General features: G+C 37.5%; 1 protein-coding gene and 1 long non-coding RNA gene across 8 annotated transcripts in view; one reads left to right on the top strand and one right to left on the bottom strand.

Annotated features, from left to right (window-relative positions):
• LOC110833149 (uncharacterized) overlaps positions 1-4917 on the bottom strand; it is a 38155-nt gene extending 33238 nt beyond the window's left edge. The window contains exon 1 of the long non-coding RNA XR_002544140.2: positions 4348-4917. This is a non-coding gene — a long non-coding RNA (uncharacterized LOC110833149). The remainder of the gene's footprint in view (positions 1-4347) is intronic.
• The window catches only part of ZnT77C (Zinc transporter 77C), a 43275-nt gene that overhangs the window by 12804 nt on the left and 8317 nt on the right, over positions 1-22154 (top strand). Inside the window, exons 1-5 of one of the 7 annotated variants that reach the window (XM_022070798.2) lie at positions 7191-7363; positions 8882-9000; positions 18418-18607; positions 19724-19849; positions 21579-21843. In XM_022070798.2, the coding sequence (XP_021926490.1) occupies positions 18419-18607; positions 19724-19849; positions 21579-21843 (580 nt within the window). In that variant the 5' untranslated portion in view covers positions 7191-7363; positions 8882-9000; position 18418. Of the gene's footprint in view, positions 1-3985; positions 4036-7171; positions 7364-8881; positions 9001-14888; positions 15082-18417; positions 18608-19723; positions 19850-21578; positions 21844-22154 lie in introns of those variants that run through there. The other 6 variants (XM_022070815.2, XM_087347871.1, XM_022070770.2 and 3 more) reach the window with 6 other exon arrangements.

Genomic DNA, 22154 nt, shown 5'->3' with positions numbered 1-22154 from the left:
AACTAGAGTCAGTGGGGAACAAGGATCACCTCAGGGTTGACGTGGTAATTTTGATGTATATCAATAAATACAGGAACAACAAATTTAAGAAACCGAATAATTTTACTTTTTAATTTACAGAAAATCTTGTACACTGTTTCCCTGACTGGTACTAAAGTTTGGGTTACTGTCTGAAAGCCCGCTGTCGACTCTGTCCACTTGAGTACTGCCATGTGTTTTGACCTGGAGACCAGATCCCTTGCTGGCGAGGGAACCTCCACATATGGCTTGCTAGCGGGGGGGCCTTCACCCCTGATCTTCCGGCCAGTTGAAACTTAAAGTCAAAAGTTACAGGGGTTCTGGACTGGTATACTACCTTGGAATATACTTCATTCTTACGTTATTTCATATAGAATTATACTGAGCCGGGGTATCTCAGCCAGTATAGTGAATGGCTACGGACTGGTCGACCGGGGTCGAACCCAGATCGATTCTGAGGTCCACCCTGCCTCTTAACCAGTGGGTACAGGGATCCTTTCCCGGGGGTAAAGCGCGGCCGGGGCGTGACCTCCATCTAGTGCCGAGGTCAAGAATGAGTAAGAGCTATACCGCCTCTCCCCACAAGCGCCTACATGGCGTATAGTGGGACAGCTTTACTTTATTATATAATTATAACGTCAAATAAGACAGAAAACAAACATGAAGGACCTATTTCCAGGTATTACACCGAGAAAAACTGACTAAAATATAGGCAAACATCTGTAAGGTTAACCGCCAAGTTAAAGTTATACAGATTTTATAATTTCCTCTCCAAACCTACCCCATGTACTCCAGTCAAGACCACATTGGTTTCTAGACTCAGGTTAGTTACGAAAAATCTGTGCAGGTGGAGACACGATGTATTCACGAGAACGTGTGTTAATTCTGGAACATTATATTTCTCATCGAAATCGTTTTCTACTGTTCGTGAAGCATTTACTAATGCATTAATTGACGACTGGAGTATATTGCGCAGTGCCTCGAAGGGAAATTGTGGGCCATTGCTTTTGAGAAGACAACGTGAAACGGTACCAGAATCTTCTGACCCGATTAATTTCTGTGTTGGATGAAAGTGAAAGTGGTTGCTGATTTCAACATGATTGGGCGACACAGCGAACACGACTACTTTACTGCAACAAGCCGACAACCGTAAATCATTGTACGGCCCTACTGCAAATGGCGTTAGTGTCAATTCCATCTCACAAGTTTGTTCGTCCGTTATGTTGGTATTACCTACTGTAGGAAATTAAGATGTACTATTTTATGTTAGATCCCAGTGGTATAGCGTCCGTACAAAATTTCATTCAAATTCATCCAGGGGTTCTCGAGTTTAATAACGTGCACAGACATGATCAGCCCAAAACAGGCAAAATTAATTTCCTTCACATCGCGCAAAGAACGTATACAAATATACAATGCCGGAATAGATTGGATTTATCTGGCTCAGGATAAAGGTGTGTGGTAGGCTCTTGAAACTCGATAATAAGCCTTCGGAGTCCGTAAATGACAAGGATTTTTTGACTAGATGAGTGAGCTTCTCAGATAAATCTGTGTTCCAAGGTGTCAGAGCGCCATAGACAACACGTGGGGCCGAGATAAAATAATTCGTCAGATTTAGAGTGCACTGAACCTGTTTTTCTTTTCTTAAAGGAGCGGGCCGTTGCGCTTTTCTTGCGTTTTGCGGTGTCATTGTGACCTTGAACTACATTTTTTAAAAAATACCATCGCTGTTACCACGAAACCAGTTCAGTGCATGGGATAGGGATGTACAAATAACATTGTACCAGACGAGGTGGCACACAGTTCCTGTCTCTCACATATGATAACTCTTACGACCCGAAAGTCAATAAACAAAAATGAATGTGGCTTCAGGTTTAGAAAATATTCAGAAACCCTGGTTTAAATAATGTGCGACTTTACAGCGCGGGCAATCCTCCTATTTACCCCCCCCCCCCCCAACAACTTTGTGTCTTACTACGCAATTTAGGCCTTCAAAATACGTCATAAAAGAAAAAATAAATAAAACATAGATAAATTTTCATCCGACTACGATATGTCTGCGACGTAATTTATAGCTTCTAAAATAAAAATATGTTTTGTTCAAAACATTTCCTTTATACTACATTTGTTTTCGAGATGACAAATATCTGATATTCAACTGGACTTTGAGTTTGTGATACGCTAAGTACTTTGTCTGTCAGCCGTGTGCTATATACACAAGATAAGGGTGATATGAGAACAGTTTAATTTTAAAAGGCCAAAATGCAAGAACAAAAAGATTTATTCCCACGGCGTCTTTTTATACATTTATTAAACATAAAGTTCTATTGTTGTAAGGCTGGTAGCATAACACTACACACCGTAAGAAAATACTGGATTATTATTACTTATTATGAAACTTAGGTTATAAAATAAAATGACTTGACATAGATCTTTTCTGTTATTTACTGCCATAACATAAAATGGTGACAATGCTTGGAAATACGAAATTGGACGCTTTATATATTACACGTCAACTCTATGGGGTCAGATACTCCATTATTGATAACAAAGAAAAGAACAGACCTCACATGAGATGTTACAGAGCTTTCAGTTTGCATATTACAATTGTAGTTTTGTGTATAGTTTGTGTAATTTCAGTCAGATTAATCAGTCGAAGCTTGATTCTAAAATAGTTAATTAGCGATCAGTTTTAAAAATTACATTTGAGAAAAAGACAATGTCCATTTAAGGTTCTTCTACTAGAATCTGAGGAATTAGATGTCCTTTTATATTACAGTTATGGAAGTAATAATTCGTAGAGAAGTAAAAGCCCAGAAAGAAATCGTTTAAAGGAGTGAGACATAATGTCAAGGAGAAAATTATAAGAAACACAAGACTAAAGGCAAAAATAAACTAGAGCAATATAAAAACAAATGCGAAGGAAACATTACAATAACTGGAAGTCGAGAGAAAAAGCTTTAAGATGAACAAAGACGACCGAAGACACGGGAAATGGACATGAGACTTTGAACTTGTGTTCAGTGTGAATGCGGGCTGAACTAGCGTACGATTATACATTCTTCTATGGAAATGAGAGGGATTATCGCTCATCATCACTTCGGGACAGACTTTGTTATACATAAAGAAATCACAGCAGCCAAGAGCGTAAGTTTCTTAGTGACAGAATTTCACATATACGAGGTATGTTCTGTAAGCAGACACACAAAGATACTGTGATTTTTACATTTATTACCACGGATATAACTACTTGCTCACTTGTACACTACCAGACATCGTAACATTATTTTTATACCCGATAATAATTATTCCTGTTGAGCACTTGTCCCAGCGGAAAGCAGTGCATTCAAATCCTTGGTAAAAGAATCCTAGTCAGGTGTCTGTAACTAGTCGTCATCACCACACCAACGTCATTCATAAACCGCTATTTTAAACTCTTACGTTTTAATTTTCTATAATCACTTAAACCACTAGCGTCACTTAATACAGAGTCATAAAGTGACTTGTGGTAATACATCTTCTAAAATATACGAGTTTGGTGAAACAACATCAATGTTGCTACATGAAGCAATAACAACTTTTTGACTCAATTAAGATTCGATCCCATGACGACCTGAGAACCATTCCAATTCCCTGCCGCAAAGATAAATCGATTTTTTATTATATCGTTATATATTACTCACAGAGTACATTAGGAATACATTAATTACAAAGTTATAGCTGAAATTAAATTTAAGTAAGATAGACGTATTATTTTTTTGAATATATTTCTTTCGAATTTAAACATTAACAGACACATAAACACATATCGTAGATTATGCACTTCAGTTATTGAGTCAAGGTCATCAATTTGAAACAATGTTGCTCTTGTCTCAACGGATTTCGATAAACAAATGAATCAGTAGATAAGAAATAAAACATTTGAAATACGTTCGTACATTTCAGTGATAATACTGGAAATTAGTAAACTTGATTGCAGTTCACTTCGGTATCTTTTGTGAACAAGAACATATGAAGGTAAGAGTTAAATTTTATACTGAAAACGTAGTTTATGTTCCTAAATTGCCTCTGATCTATTACGCTCATGTGGGCAATAATTATGGTAACTCATGCGTAATGTAAGCGTGTGTATGAATGCTTTTTGTCAACTGACAACACTCAGAATACAAGGGAGCAAATAAAGCGTGCGCAAAATGTTGCGATAAAAATTAAACCTTTTCAATCTTGTTCAAAAACGAGACAATACATTTATGAACGAAGATTGCTGTCTTCTGGGATGCTGAGTCGTGTAGTCTAGCATAACTATGCCGACGTTTCAGAGGTACTTACTGTCTCCATCTCTGCTACAGTTTTCAGGTCCCACAACTGCTACTGTCTGGTTGTGTACAAACTTCTTTGTAGCTTACACATCACACACGGCACACCTAAACTATATATTTTTAGACAGTCTAAGATGACGCCACCCTCGACCTCCATCTGGTCTGCCCATGACCTTACAAGGACATTAGATCAGGTTTTTCTGGCAACGGCAGAGTCCGGTTGGACAGGTCAAACAATTTCCTAAAATTGTCCTCGTTTATAGAGCCCATTTATAACTCATTCCTTTGCTTATGAAGTTTGACCTTCGCTAGGACATAAGCAAGCAGCGAGAGTCCAGATCGGACATGCGCAATCTGTCATAGGACGGATGTAATGCTTGTGGAGTAGCACAAGGGGCCAAACACGCCCAATATTATTCCATTGGAGTACTTGGGCCACGGACATCAATAAGGCTGTGAACGGCTTGAGAACTTCACACACGTATGCAGAAATATATGTATGTAAATTGAATAAGTACGCATACATTTGATATCAAGATTCAAGCAGCCAAACCTTATCGCTCTTTATAAAATATTTGGACTGTACCAGGACTACAAATACGTAGAACCCTGGTGGATACTGATGGTACTGTGCGCATGTTCTTTAGCGCATGCCATCACAATCGGCTAAAATTAGTCAATGCTACGCGAAGAACCGTGAATACTCGTGACTTACTGTCAGAACAATATAGATCTACTAAATATGAACCAAAACACTACAAACTAAGATTGGAGATGTGTGAGGACTCCTCGAATAACGAAAATACATATACAGGAACGAACATATTTTAATAAATCTAATTCATACGTGCAAAATTTTATTAGCCTAGATATTTTCATTTGTATGCCGAATTTGATGGAAATGCTGCACAATACTTTCTTTTTAGGTGAACCACAAACTTTCTTGAAGTCTGAAAACAGTTCAAGTCCCATCTTACTCCCATTTTGTCTCTAGTATTCGAAAAATTCTGAACTTCCGGTCAGTAGTCGATCGAATACGTCAAAATTCACGTCGATTATCCCCAACGATTTTATATACTTATGGCATTAAGCTTGACAGAAGAATTTTGAATAAAATTTTATGTATGGTTGACAATTGTTATATTCCTTGATATTTACTACAGTGAATGTTATTTTCCTTCTTAAAAACAGTCACCGGTACAATAATACATTACTTCCCACTGTAATGGTAATTCTTCCATATTCCAAATGAAATTTTCAGTTGTGTAACTTGGAATGTAATGTATTACCTGCAACTTCCATAACATTCCGTTGGGTACTGATCAGTACCTGCTGATTTATATGCAAATCCCCTGCTACATTTCTCATTTCACTGTTAATTATATTTTAACTTTCCTATGTTTGCATCCGCTGTCCAAACAACGCGACCCCCTCAGAAAGTTTCATGATATATTTAATTAATTAAACGCACATTTTGGCATTATCTCAAAATAAAATGTAACATCTTAGAATAAAAAAACCTGTATAGGCGAATAAATTAATTTGGAAAGAATTTATTTATTGGCTATTGAATGTACATGCAGATAATGTTATTGAGGAGACTGAAATACATTCAGCTGATCCATTAGTACCCCAGCCTCGTATTTGGGACGTCCCGGATTCAAATCTCAACAGGGCTATCCAGAGTGAGGGTTTTCATGGATTTTCTCGGTCCATTCAGGAAAATAACGAAACAACACCTTAAATTAGACCACGATTGTTTCTTTATATAGCTTTTCCAATTCACCATAATGTCACTCGATGTCTGAGCTACTGACAGTGTTTTTAGATAAACCATAAATAACTCAAATTATATCTCTCGTCCCGAGTGAAGGAAACTGACTTAATGTGTCAGAGAACAGAACACTGAGGACAGTTTTTGGACCAACTGGTGGGAGAATCGAGAAAAATGTTCAATGAGGAGCTTCGTAATTTGAACTGTTTATGCACTTGATGACGGTGAGATGGCTTGTGCATACGTGGAAGAGATAAAAGGTATACAAGATGTTAGCCTAAAGACCTGGAGGGAAGAGACCTCATGGGAGATCTTGACATAGATGGAGTACAATATTAAAACTGATCTTAAAGGAATAGAGTGTGAGGACATGCATTGGATTTATCTGGCTGGAGTTGAAGACAAGTAGCGGGATGTTGTGAAGGTGGTAATGAATCTTCAGGCTATAAAAGCCGAGAAGTTTATTGACCAAAAGTCTACTAGCTTCTCAAGAAAGACTAATTCTTGTATTTATAGTTATTTTGTAATTAGTTTTATGGCAAATTAGACAAATGATTGTACCCTGTAGATGCGAGGAAATCAGTACTCATCCGTTGTCAAGATAAATTGTTTACGTTACTCCTCTCTTTGTAAAGAATGGAAAAGTGACAAAATAATGTCGATAACAGGAAGAAAATGTGGCAGCAAGGATCCCCGATTATCCTTAGTCTAATTATATTATTGTGATATGAAGACTGACAAATTCACTGATCACACCCATTGCCAATTTTCGATTTCTGCCGTAGACCACGTTGACAAAGCACCGATGAGGAACGATCCTACGATGTCAAGGATAAAACAGTTGACCTTGGAAGAACAGGAAACGTACGAAGAAAAGTACGAGAGAGAGAGAGAACAAAATGTAAATAAACAAAAGAAAATTTTACCCGTCATAAATGACGTTTTACAGCTGCTCGATTACACGCAAGTTATTATTTAATATTTATTTCAATAGTGCCAGAGATAATGGGCCATCAGATAAACTGATTACGTAAGACTGCTCTCGAAACTTGGCACTGGATTCTAGGAATAGTAGTCACAGCGAGTTGAGAGCTGGCAGTGACGACGAAATCAAACATGGACTCAGACACTTGCTCGTGTTGTGGTGATTGTGAATTCTGTGTGGATCAAGAGGAATCTGATGAAGATGGCCCGCGAACTCTACTCAACACGACCTCAAGTCTGCGGCCTGCGAGCCCTGCGTAATACTAATGTATTTCAAGTCATTTGTGCATGGTTCTGTGTTAACACGATTAATGTCGGCGTTGCTGAATGACTGTGTGTGCTGAGGGAATACGTAATTGGTTTTAGTGTTTCATACGCAGTTTTTATTCTTAGGAATAGCTCTTCTTTTGGCTCTGTGGTGTCCCGTAGTGTGTTTGAAAATTAAGGCGTGTCGCGGGTTAAACAAGTTTGCAGAACACTGCTCTAGAAAATTTATTTGCCGATTATCATACTTCCTCCTTCTCTTCCCACTAAATCCTTAGTTCGAGTCCGTTTATCATTTATCTTCAAAAACATTTTGGTTATTTTCCATATAGGTCTTAACAATCGACAAGCGCTGGTTGGTTGGTGATAATTTTTAAATAATTATTTGCATTACATTAAATCGTATCATATCCTTTAATTAATCAAAGATAAGAAACGATTTTAATTTTCAGACAAGCTTTTTCGCTAAAAATATGGTTTAGAAAGAATTATTTGATTTAAAAATTACCAAAAATATTATTTCCTTTCACTCTGTACAAGGTCCGTGAACTGTCACCAAATTTTAGAATTTAGAATTTTGTACGTCATATTGAAAAGCCTTGCCAAAATTCAAATGCCTGAAGATGACCAACACTGGTCGAAACATGTCGTTCGAACTGAGGATGCCAGTACTGCATCAAGAGTGATTTCAGTAATAAAAGTTTGTGTTTTGGTGGTGTAACGTCGTGTTTTGTTTTATTGTTGTGTATTTAGCGGAATTTAAATCCCTTGTTTCTTAGGCTAGTATTTACGATTTATTAGGAAGAAAGATGGCTGAACCGTGTCTAGTGAAAGTGCTGAATTCTTGCGTTACGGCGCCAGATACTTAATAACTGACCACAAGTACGTGCGTCTGTATCGGGCTTAAGCTACAATTAAGTCTCTCCAGTGAGACCCACACATTTATCATTCAGTTGTAAATCAAATGTTCAGGAAGGGCAAAACCAAACCTCATCATGGACCCTATCTGAAAAGGGATCAACCAAACCCACATCCTAGAATCTGTAGGGTCTAATTAAAAAATATTTAGCCTTCTAGTGGACACTAATTAATAATATCTTTGTGACCATTTTTCACCCCTCTCATGCGTGCTACATGTTCTTCCCATGTCATATTATTCCAGCACTCAAAAATTAAATTATTTGCCGATATTTACGTAACATAAAACGGACTATCTTGTATTTATGCCAGTGTTTGAGAGGGACAGAAGAATGTTTACAAGCGTAAGTGCTTTGCTCCGCGACCGAAAATAGACCGTACGTCGACCCGTTCACACGCGTCGAGAAACTGTTAAAACACCAGTTACGAGAGCCCAGTAGACTTCAGTATTGAATGTGATTTTATTGGTTTCACAGCCCCCCGCCCATTTTGAAGCACATTTACACTTTCAGGCCACTTTAGAGCTTGGCAAATTAAGTTTCTTAACAGATCCGCGATATGTTTTAGTAACATCGTTCTTGTGCCTGTTATTTTCCTTCAATAGCAGAAAGACGTAAACAACTATAGACCCTGACGCGCCTCTAAACCCACAAACCGAATTAAACCTTCAAGAATCACAGACTCTCCGTCAGCCCGGAGTAATTCACAAGATGGACGAAAGTGGTGAGCGCATGACCCTGTATTTGAATCTAACATCCTCATGGTTAGGGGTTTAAACGAAAATAAATTTTAAAATTTTACCAAGCCTGACGACCATTTGGCCCGTCCCAGCCCGAACCCAACGTTTATCTTAAAACATATTACCCGCAACCAACCTAAGCCCGAATTCCTTTTATTCCAGCCCGAATGAAGCCCGATCTATAATCTACCCCGACTTATTTATATTTTTATTTAGTGTTCTGTCTGACGACAGGTCCATTATAATAATGTTTATTTAATTACATAAATGTCAGTAAGTCTTTAATGAAGTATTTACTACGCTTTAAGAACATCTGAGATTATTTTGACGTTAAGGAACTGCACAAAGATATCGGAAGCGAAGTTCGTGAGATGTTGCCTCAAAATAGTTCTGGGTGGGGGCGTCTACGAAAATCGCCGAGAAAATCAAATCAGTGGGATTTGTTTCCGCAACCAAACTGTGTCAAGAGAATAAGATACGTGTAATTATAAATGAAATTTTCTTTGAAAAGAAAATGCATTTATAATGGAGAGGTCCGTCTACATGTTTAATTTCCTAAACTCCACGAATTTAGTTATTCGGTTTTGGTGGATGCACACCAAAGTTATAAGACGAATGTAATTGTTATTACTGTCCGTTAATAAAATCCCTCCTTTGACGAAGCTGAAATGGGACTTTACATTCTTCTCAGTGATGTTAAAGTATTCTGGCACATTGACCATTGGACTGGAATTAAATTATTAGAGTCTACAATATTCAATTATTCCTTTTGTTTCGTTCCGTTATTTAACGACAGTGTGACAAATTTAAAAGTTATAGAATGCCGAATGAAAAACATGGAAGAATCTTAAGTTGACTATAAACAATGAATTGAGGAGGATGACAAAGAAAGCCAACGATACTCAATCATGCCAGATAATGTCCCAGATGAACAGAATAAAATCGCGAAATTTAAATAATTATTGATATCCATAATTTAAATTTTATTGAAATAACGACGAAAATAAATGTGTTTGCAGTGTATGTACTTTCATACTTCGCATGAAACATATTAATGGTGTTACACTTTAGCAATACAAAATTTACTTAAATGAATTGAAAGTATTTCAGAAAGATTTTACGCAAAAAATCTAAATCGGCGAGATTAAACATTTAATGACACGAAAAAGAAAGATGCTTGATTGTCCAACTACAAGATTTGCTGAAACAATAAACATTAATGACAGTGAGGTACAGAAACACATACAAAAACAGGCACACCGCTTTCTCGTCTTGCTTAGTTTGACTTTAAATTATTGTCCGATATGTCGACGGTCATGAATAACATTCAATGCAGCTGAGTTAACATTAAGTCATTAACTAATCCATGCATGTTACTTCCTCAGTGATTGGCTGCTTAAAAAACCGATGACGTATCACGAACTGTCACTGACGAGAAAGCGTACTGAAATCAGAGCCAGTCTGTTGGAACATATAAAACGTCTGACGTAACAACTTTCTTCTTCGAATGAAAGTGGCTGGACAACTCTTCCGCCCGTTACAATTAATTTTGTAAATCACGCAGTGCTACTGGACAGCATCGCACGTCTTTTGTGACAAAAACTGTGAAACGCGGTGTGAATAAACCCCGAGAAACTCGTAAAGCTCGTCTAAACAAAAAAGTTAATAATTCAGCCCGTACCGCAAAGAAAACACATTTCTTCATCGGGTTGTTATTAGTGTTGAAACAGTTGGTACATTCTGTTGCCATTGGGCTTTGAACCCCGTAGATCTGAAAAATATGTGCACAAAAGCGAAATTGTAAAACTAAAGTGTAATCCAAATATATATAATATTATAATGCGGAATATTAACCTTGGGTGTATTCATCTTTTGGGGACATTATGAATATTGCGTGCATTTGAACAGAAGGAAAATTGACGTACTTTCAAGGCCGTGTTATAGTTAAAACCCTGTCCTTCACAGTGGAGGTTCAGAATCGTCCTCAGGTGACTAACAGCCACTGAAATAGGTTATTCTCCGGGTTCATCGGCTTTCCCTGTATCATTCAACCTCTGCTCCATATTCACCCTTGTATCATCTGACGGAAGTCCAAATTCCTCAGAGACAATATCACACTATCGCAAAAATAACGACTTAAATACTTAGACCATAAGTAGGATTAAAGGTTCTCACGGCGACGAGTACAGACATGGCTGTCTTCCGCCTTGCAGCGCCGTGTAGTCTGGTACATGTTTACCGACGTTTCAGAGGTCCTTACTGCCTCAATCATTCCCGTGACAGTGGAGACAGCAAGGAACTTTGAAACGTCGGTAAACTTCTATTCACACGCAACTGTTCACTGATGCATTATTAGTTGAAATTTATTCAAATTGGTAAGACCGATAAGTCCAGACTACATAGGACCTACGAAACAGATAAATAATCAGCTTTAAGATTTTGTTGTTCATTTTGTTGCACTCACTAAATGAAACTAAACGTAGGAACCATGTACATTTTTTCACATGTGCTTCAGAATCTTACTTAATAAAGTAAAAATAAAAGTAAAGTTTGTCCCACTATACGCCATGTAGGCGTTTGGGGTGAGTGGAGGTATAGCCCCTCTCTTCCTTGACCTCGGCACTAGATGGGGGTGAGTGGTCAGCATCACGCCCCGGCCGTGATTTACACCCGGGAAATGACCCCGGTACCCATTGTAGAGGAGGCTGGGTGGGCCCCAGAGCCGGTCTGGATGCGGAGGCTAGAGGAAAAATCCTCTGCCCCCGTCGGGGATCGAACCCCGGTCGTCCAGCCCGTAGCTAGTCACTATACTGACTGAGCTATCCCGGCTCATGTCTTACTTAATACAATACTAAATTAACAGAAAAAATAACCTTATTTTAACGTAGTCTTAATAAATATCAGGGAATACTTTATCTTTAATGAACATTTACCTTTCTAACAACAATCGATCTCTTATTTAATTAATTTCGGCTTATATTTTAAAATATGCTTTGAATTTCAGTTTTCGTTGATATTCTTTGCTGTTCTATTAACTGCATTTTTAAATTATTTTTTAAAGACACGCACTTGTTATCCGTGGCATTGTCTTGCCGCCTGGTGTCTAAAAACGTAAATATTAAAATAGAGCTATAATTTTATCCCTTGTTTTGTATGGGTATAAAATCTAGCGTCTCACATTAACGACAGAACACAGATTGAGATTTTTTTAGGACAGGACGCTATGGAGAATGTTTTAACCTAAAACGGGCGAAATAACAGGGTACTGGAGAAAATTTCTCAATAATCTTGGAAGACCAAGTCGTAGATAGGATATACTAAAATGGTTCTTGACGAAATTAGGTGGGACTGCATGGATTGGATTCATACGGATCATAAAAATAAAACTTCTGATTCCATAAAAGGCTTAGAATTTACTGACTAGCTGGGCTACTGCCAGCTTCCAAAAGACTCCGCTCTGCTGAGCTGGTTTATTTAGGTATTGGAAGTTTATAGTATCAACGCATTTTCCTTGGTCCCTCAGATCAAATCCATTAATTCACTGTAAAGACATAGGAGAACCACGGTGGTCTAGCGGTTAGAACGCTGGTCTTGTAATCCTGGGGTCTCGGGTTCGATTCCCGGCGGTGCCCGAATGTATAACTTGTGTTGGGCAAGGCCGTGGTCTAGGCAACACGGATTTTTCCTCCGTGGCATCCCAACAATTACTCCATTCACACACAGAAGAAGGCAATGGCAAACCACTTCTGGATCATCTGCCAAGAACGTATATGAACAGGTCCCAGTCCGGGAAAAGGATGGAAGGATCCTGTTCATATGGACCTGTCGTCAGACAGAACACTAAATAATAATAATAATAAAGACATAGGTTGCAAAACTGCAAAGATATTCATCCTTCAATACTTCAAAATTCATTGACTATAAGCCTGTGAACCGGTAGTGGGTGTTGCAGGGTTAGCACGTGTCCACCTTAATACATTCAGCGCATGCGCTACTTCCAGTGAACTTCCGCAGTCTGGACCGAAATAACTGTGATTCGTCACGGAAGTTTCTCGATGTCAGAGCATGACATTCCGGAATTTTCTTCTTCAGTTCAGTGCTTGTGAGAACTACACGACACTGCGTCTAACGCTTGAATAACGCCACGCGTTGCACAACAGAATAAAAGTTCTCTTTTCGCGTAATACAAACGGAAGTGCGGCTTATGACAGTCCAAAAATACGTCGTACACCTGCATCAAGAATCTTATATACGTATTTTCTTCACAACCCGAATTAACTCGATGTAATAGTAATAGGACGGAAGGAAAAGTGTCCTTAATTAACTCGAATTCACCCCAGATAACTCGGGATAATAATGTTCGAGCTTGTGACCAGAATAATGCATTCCCCTACCCAGCAGGAAAAAAAATTAAAATTAAAAGAAAATGTTATCTTACTCAACGCATGCCTGTCTTTGCGGTTAGTAGGTCCCAGGTTTGGATCTCAACCTAACGGTGACTTTCTTGACTCCATTACCACTTCCTTACACATCCTTTGCAGTCCATTCTTCTGGATTGTAGCACCCTGTGTTCCGGTGGAAGTTTACCAACGTTTCAGAGATCCACCATAAACTTCTACTTCTAAACAATACGACGCTGCAACCCAGAAGTCACCATTCTCCGTACTCACTGCCACGAGAATCTAAAATCCTATCACATTTATGCTTATTTTGTCAGTCAACGTCATATCATCCATAAACTTCCCTAGAAGGGTGACGGGCCCCTCCTAAAGACTTCTAGGCGCATTATAAATAAATAACATAACCTGTAAGCTTAATATTACAGGGACCAAGCTACATATATCTAAAACTGCACTCCTCTGTTCTCATATGACAGTGAAATTAATACGCTTTATGTTAGAATTTTACTTCTCGGTTGCTTAAAGTGTCCATGTATATCTTACATCTTAATGTCGATGTGCGGGGCCCCTTGAAGCCCGGGGCTGCCCTGATGTCATCTACGGATTCGCTAAAGCATGAACCAGGAAGTCACATATTTCGAGTTACATTTTGAGTATAAAAGCGTTCAGCTAATCGTTTTAATTTACGGTATAACAACATCCGCTGCTGCGTGGAGGCTGGTCCACCTGTTGTGTACGCTAATCTACTTACACTCATTGATGAGGTATACACCGTTACGTTTGTTTGTAATCACAGTAAACGTTACGGATATGATGTCAAGGTCTGTGGTACAAAACTACATTCCCTACCTACCAGTTTTATCTTTCGACAGTCAGTCTAAAATTTACCACGAACACCTCCTTTCACAATCTTAAAACCTCGCAAAATCTAAATACGCCCAACACATCCTCGGCCCCATGGAAGATATCATGGACGTGTTAAGAATAGCCTCGAAAGGTAAAATGCTTGACATTTTAGAAAAAATCCATATATATAAAAGTAGCAAAAACCAAAACAGAACGTCCATGACTTCAATGTGTTATTTGCCCTAGTAATAAACAGAACAAAAGTAAATTTCATATGGAATAGTTGGCGACCTTGATTTCAGAGTTAATATATATATATATACACACCCCCTACACCAGCGGTTCTCAATCTATGGTACGCATACCACTGGTGATACGCGAGAAAAATGTAGAGTGGTACGCGAACAAAGTAAGAAAATCAAAAGTTAATGTTAACATAAATAAGTTTTCCCTGAACGCATTTGGTACATGCAAAGAGAACAGTCCAATTCCTGGCGGGAATCGAACTGCGGCCGTCTGTCTCCTGTTTAGTCATTCCACTAACCGACTAATCCCAGTTGATCCTGACATGCTCACTGTCCAACTTGGATACAGTGTCAGCTATACCGGATGCAAGCAAATTAAGGTTTAGACTGCCGCAGACTTTCCTACTAACGAGTTGAGTCAGAGTTGGTCCGCTCGTTGTGATCAGGACCAATCTTGCAATGAACAAGCATGTAGTTGTGGCACGTAAAAGTAATGATTTGTCATGCAGGATGTTACATATGAAGTAATTTTCAGCCTGCGCGTCAACTCAATACGTATCTTGCACCGGCAGAGGTAAGTTTCGATCTATGAGAGATTTGAGGTTTTCGCTGCAGTGATAATGTTGACATTGTTCTGGATTTTGGCGCCGTGTAGACTCGTCGGTAGATATTTGAGTCCTGAAGATGAGGGTGTTTCTCCGAAACAATGGCAACTAATGACGAGTGTACGGTGCCAAAACCCAGAAGAAAAATATCAACAATTTTTAGTGTAATTTTTTCCATATAAAACAGCCCTGCAGGGCGTAGAATGTTCTCTGTATCTATCCATTCTTCAAGGGTTTGTGCCAATTGTCAATTCATAAAAAATAAAAATGTTCCAAATTGACCATAATTTTATTGCATGATCGTCTGTTCACTAGATAAATCTAAACTGAATTGTATTATAAGATTTCAGATTTGTATTATTTAAAATTTGCACGAGAAAATATTATTTGTAAAGCTACAAATGAAGGTTGAGTGCATAAGGTAGCCTAAAAAGTATGGTTCTATGAATACTGTCTTTAAAATTAACAGGTTAAGATCTCTCTCTTCAGTATACATATAGTTTCATTGCATATATTAAACAAAAGTAACACAGAAACGAAGTCAAGGCCCTCTGTTTGAAACTATGCTTTCATCTGAACAGTCGGTCGCCAAAAAACAAATGAATCAGTGAAGAATAAATTAAACTACGTTTAAATCTTATGTTCTTGTATTAATAGCGAATAATGAGAGTGGAATACATAAACTGGATTGTAATTTACTCCATTTTCTTTTGTAAATAACAAGATAATAGAAGAAGTTCATGAAGAAATCTTATCTCACGCTGAAACCGTATCTATTTTCTGTTGTCTGCGACCTAGCGCTGCGTTACTTACGGTAATAATTGCGTAGGCCTGTGGGAGGGCAACCTAAAATGACATAATCGTATAAATATAAATCGGTTTAACATAACAGTATCGACCTCAGACCGTGTGACTGCATGCTTTCTGTAATATTTGGAGTATGAAGAAGTATTTGTTATACACAAAAATAATCTTCCTATGGGCATTAAAAACTATGTGTCAAAATGTCTACAGTTCGTTGATTTAGCCCAAGGCCCTGGGTAAAATGACACACTTAAATTTTTATCATGAACTACTATTACAGAACATGTAATTTTATCGCGATTAACAACGCATTAGGCAGAGATGAGCTAAATAGAGCAATGTGGGCAAACACAGTAAAAAGCAGCTCCTTCGTATTAATAACAACGTAAGAACATTAAAAATTCTAGTTCAAAAAGTACAGCAAAACTTGATTTTCCCACAATAAAGTTTCAAAGCACTAAATCGATCATTATCAAGTAGACAAACTTACCGATAGGCTGCGCAGGTGTGTGGACACAAGTCGCAAACGAACCTGGTGCCATTTAACCCACCATTGGCTGCCCTGGTTGTCCAAAAACATTGACACATTGATAGATGGAGTTATTATAAATTATGACTTGCTTTACAAGTCTTCACTAGATAGCTGTTTAAATAAACTTATCATAAATCACAAGGCTTCCATGCTGATAGAATTTAGCTGTAAAACCGTAAGACAAACACAAAAAAACATAGATTTGCCCAAAAAGCTTCAAAAGCGCGTTGTCAACATGCCATCTTTCACTGAAATTCAGTACCAATATGACAAACCTAAAAGCGCAACATTTCAAAATATTTCAAGGAATAGATGTCATTTTAGCCAACTATGCCACTTTATGCTAGACTCCCCTTTTTATAATTTTCTATTTTCCCTTTCAGATGAGCATTTAGAATGAACAATACGCACGTGGTAACTGTATTTCGGTAAAGATTACACCTTCCCAATTAAATTTATCAAAGCAAAGACTGCAAGTTATCCACCGTCGTAATCTATAGGTTACTATTTCATATGTAAACGCACAGTGGATTAGATCAAACATAAAAACTTAAAATGATCACTCTTCACTTAATATTATTAGGACAATTAAATCAGCGGTAATGGATTGAACGAGGCATGTAGCACGCACAGGCAAGACGATAAATGGGTACAATATTGTGACAAAAAGGGAAAAGACAGCTTGTTGGACCTGGGTATAGATGGTAGGATAATATTAAAACAGATATTAAAAAAAACAGTGCATGATTGTGTGCACTGGATTATCGTTACTGGCCCTGCTAAAATAAAACACACATTTTAGCTTGGCTATTGCCTCTAGATTTTAAATTAATTAATGCTGACTTCCGATGCTTTCTTATAAATAGTATAAAAAATGTGGAGCACATGGGCAATGATCTGTCCCACTGTATGCCATGTAGTTGCTCTGGGAGAGGAGGTATAGCTCCTACTCTTTCATAACCTCAGCACTAGATGTGGGTGAGTGGTCAGTGTCATGTCCTACCTGCACTTTACCCCCAGTAAGGGACCCCAGTGCCCACAGGACAATGATGGAGGCAGCAAAGACATCTGAGAAACAATAGTAATCTTCTACAAGACTATGCTACAACCCACATGACAGCAATCTTCATACTCATTGCCATGAGAACCTGAAATCCTATTAAAAAGGCTGACATTTATAAATCCAAATTCTGTAATACCTTATCTGCCATGTACTATATGTGTCTGCTTTCTGCTCACCTCCATGGAACATTTATTCATTAACTTGCACATTTTACTGTGTGTCAAGACACAAGTTCTTCAGTGGACAAAGAACATTTGATCAAGCTTAAGCAGTACTTAAAATTGCCTAGAGGTTTGTTATCCTGACTGAAGTTTTTTTTATGGTTTTAATCATCTCATGTAGGTACACGCAGGTCCTTACTGATACTGTCTTCTTCCTTCCCAATTTACAACTCTCATTTGACTTAAATTTAACAATGTAACCTTTGCAGATAAAAAAGTGTAATAAATAAACTAACAAACATATATAAAGTGAATGTTCAATGCCTTCAAATTTATGTTATGCAGTCCTGCACAACAATTATGTCCCCTTACCTGAAAACTTACTAAAGCAGATGTTCTTTCTTCATTTTTTCTTTCCTTTTATTTACTTCATACTATCTTATTTCACACTTTTATTTCTGAATGTGACTGTAATCCATTACAGCATTTTTACAAAGGCTATACTCAATTAAACCAGAATGCACAGCATACATTGTGGTAGAATTATATTTTCATATCAAGTGCTTGAAAGAATATCATCACAGCAGACTTTTAATTGGTTGTGCAGGACTGAATCACAAAAAAATGTGATAGCACTGAACATTCACTCTGTATGAGCAAACAAACTTACAGTAAATCTATTCCACGTCACTTATTTATACTTAACAGTAACCAGAATTTGCTAAATTGTGTTGTTTTGTTCTAGGATGGCGATGAAGAAATGGTTCCGTTACCTGCAACCTGTGCAGCTACACATAATGCTTGGGCTCACCATATTATTTTTTCTTGTTCAACTCGTAATGAGTCATATGACTCATGCTCTCACTTTACTTGTTGACTCTTACAACATGCTCTGCAATCTCTTTTCTCTAGTTGGCTGCATTATAACAATAAAGGTAAAGCACAATATCAATTATCAAGCAATAGGAAATCAGTGTCACTTACATGGTAATATGAGTTGTGCACAAAGGCGCATTCAGGTGAAAGAAAGCAACAACCATGTCTAGAAGTTAAGTCGTCTCAGTAAATCTCTAAAAACAGTAAACATAAAATCAATAAGATCTTCTCGGGCAATCAGCTGCGTCAAATGGTTAAACAATAAAACCGACGTTTCAGGGACCATCTCTGTCCCCATCATCAGGGTTCAGAACGATCCCTGAAACGTCTGTTCTATTGTTTAACCATTTGACGTGGCTGATCGCTCAAGAAGATTTTATTGAGTTACGTCGCCGTGAAAGCTACAAATCATATAATAAACATAAAAGTGAATTTGTCCCTCAAGTTTAACCAAGCACCATGTCATGCAAACATATGGTGCAAATGCATTTATTTGATGGTATAATCTTATGGAAGTGAAACAGCTTCTAAATGTTATAATATATTTTGGCTAGTGTATGTGGCTCTTGAGTTGCTACATTATGAAAAAGCACTGGCTAAATTCTAGTATGGATCCTTCAGATTTGGGGCATAAATTTGCATAAAATTTAAAAATGGTGAATGGAATCATTTGTTATTTCTTGTACAACTGACTATTCTGAAAGTATAAATTTTAAGTAATGTAATAAATATACCTTGTACCTTGTAGAATAAAAATAGGAGACATTTCTCTCAAAGTTCTGAATAAATTAAATTTAAAAATACAGCAGGTTACACACCCTCCTGAGGACACAACCTGGAGACATTTTACTAAGCTCAATTCTTGAAGCACCAATAAAAACAGTGTTCTGAAGCACTGGCAAACATCTGAACAGTTTATAACGGGAATTATCCCTACAGTAAACATTTCCAGGGACATAGGATTTGATGTTTTCACAGCGGTGAGTCTGAAGATTTATGTCTTCTGAGTTGGTGCACCAGAGCAACAACCCAGAAGACATAAATCTTCATTTCCAGGGACCTTAAAGAAAGAATTTGATGGACTGAAATACACCTCAGACATGATTATTATTTGCTGCAAAACAGGTCATTTGCTTTTCTCTTGTGATGCTCAATGGCCTGTTGCATGTGTACAGTATGGAAGTGCAAATGTGGAAAGACAAGGGAATCAAAGCAACAAGGAGTCACCGAGTACCAGTGCACCGTCCAACAGCAAGATTCCTCCTTCTTCCTCCTGCCATATGCATACTGAAACAGCACGGGTAAGCTTTCTTCAGTCTGTACATTATTCCAGGTTTGTCCTCTAGTATAAACTCTCAACACATTGAGTGATACAGGGGCAAGTAAAGTTCTTGGCTTTTAGGTTAAGAAGATGAAAGAACCTGGTGGAGATTTCTTGAAATTGAACAGTTTCTTCCAATCCTTTGCATGCTGTTAACAAAATGAGAGGAACTAACTGCAGAAATGGCTAACACATATAACATTTTTAACTAGACTGTTTCCTTCCTTTTAAAAGGTTCCATTTTTATCTGTTCTTCACACTAGTGAGAGTAAAGAATAACTTTTGGGATTGTTAATGTCTATCTGTCACACTTTTCCTATGGGTATAGTGAGCTGCATGACTTGGGGTGGGGGTTGATGTGCAAGAATGAAAAACCTTGGTTTCCACTGCCTATGCATCAATGGGAAGAGTGATCACTGTTAGAATACACTGTTCGGCCTTGTCCGACCAGTTCACATATCTCAATCTGATTCCTTGCATGCAGCTTACCCACTGCCCTGATGATGGAGGCAGCAAACACCTCTGAAACGTATGTAAACTTTTACAAAACTATATGATGCTACAACCCAGAAGACAGCTACCTTCATGTGATATGTTTTAAAACCACTTAATTTAACTATAAGAATAATTTTCTCTTCACTTATATTCAACACTTTAAATTTTAAATATTATCACATCAGCATTTAGTACAGAACTTCAATTACTGATACATTGTGTATCCTAATCATATTGAGATGCTCCTGAAATTTTAATGTCCCCTGAACTACTTATGCAGCTTTTAAAAATTTAGCAGATTGGATATAATTTTCAAATAATGTAATATAAAAATAGGACAATGATAACACATTCAAAACTTGCAACAGTGGTATCTGGTTACACAGCTGTTGTTGACAAATAAAAGAGAAAAATTAAGTTCTGTTAATGGTCCTTGTACTGTAATGCTTTACCTAATGCACAGATCATGCATCAAATGTCATGCTAACATAGAGCTACCTATATACCATGTTTAACTTCAGTATTAAAATATCTGAAACAAAAATGCACATACTTGTTAAGAGGAATACAGAACACATGTGATAAGCAACTTATTTATTTTATTGTTATTTGTCCTATTCCACAGTTTTTGAATAAACTGACATACATGAAACATGCCACTGGTGGTCACTCTGATAAATTATTCTTAACTTTTAACTTCAGTGATTCAAACTTGATAGCAATGTAAAGTGTATCAACCTGTATTATCCATTTTTTGTAGTAAGATATCCTTCTGTAGCTTTATAAGACATTCACATGTTAATATATTGGTCATCTACATACGATCTGCATTCACACTTAAAGTCCAGATTACATGGAGAGTGTTTGTAAATGTCTTTATAAATGTTTTGGTTACTTTTGCTGAAAAAAGGTAAAAGCTATAATGCATTAATAATTTCACTTTTTGTCAAATGGTGCATCAATGCAGGTACGAATTTTGCTATCGTACGAGATAATAAACATTTGTACAACAATTTACATGCAAACCCCTTTCATATGTTAAAAGAACTATCGGCATGACAAATTTTCACAGACTTACGAAATTGTGTTTTAAAAATTAAAGAAAATGAGCTGACTGCTGTGAAATGTTGCTGTTTTATGATAAATTAAGTTTTGAAAGCATACTTTGCTAATGTAATATGATGTACAAATAAAACCATTGCCTCTCTGTACAGTGTTCCCAACTTCACCTAAACAGCCATACCAACAGCTCAGAGGAGAAGAAGTTGAAAAACACTTTTGGATGGGCTAGGATTGATGTGCTAGTGATGCTGATTGGCTCTGTGTTCCTTGCCTCCTTATGCTTCTCACTAGTAGTTGAAGCTCTGCAGACATTGGTCCACATTGAACACCATGATGAGATGCATCACCCCATCTCTGTCATGTGTGTGGGAGCTACTGGCTTGTTGCTAAATGGGCTCTGCTATCTTCTGATAGGTGGTAAGCATGTTACTTTTTACTTTGCATTGTTATAGTGTTTATATAAATATATTTTTATAACTCAGGTTAAGACACACCACAGCACACATGGGACTTTGGAAAATATAACTTGGATAAGCAGGGAGAATATACTGCAAACCCTTGGAATAATTTCAACTGTACAGCTTTGTATAATATTCCACTAGTATAGATTTTCAACAACTGGAAGATGCCAAACAGAACCACAAAGTTTCAATGTTTACAATTATTCACTGTTCCAAATTTTACATGCTTTGTTCCATTACTTCAACAGCTGTCACCATCACAAGGGA

The sequence above is a fragment of the Zootermopsis nevadensis genome, unplaced genomic scaffold (assembly GCF_977971745.1).
Source record: "Zootermopsis nevadensis isolate Lab colony 2312 unplaced genomic scaffold, Znev_1.0 Znev_ptg000012l, whole genome shotgun sequence".
NCBI lineage: Eukaryota > Metazoa > Arthropoda > Insecta > Blattodea > Termopsidae > Zootermopsis > Zootermopsis nevadensis.
This window is presented reverse-complemented; position numbering and strand designations above follow the sequence as displayed.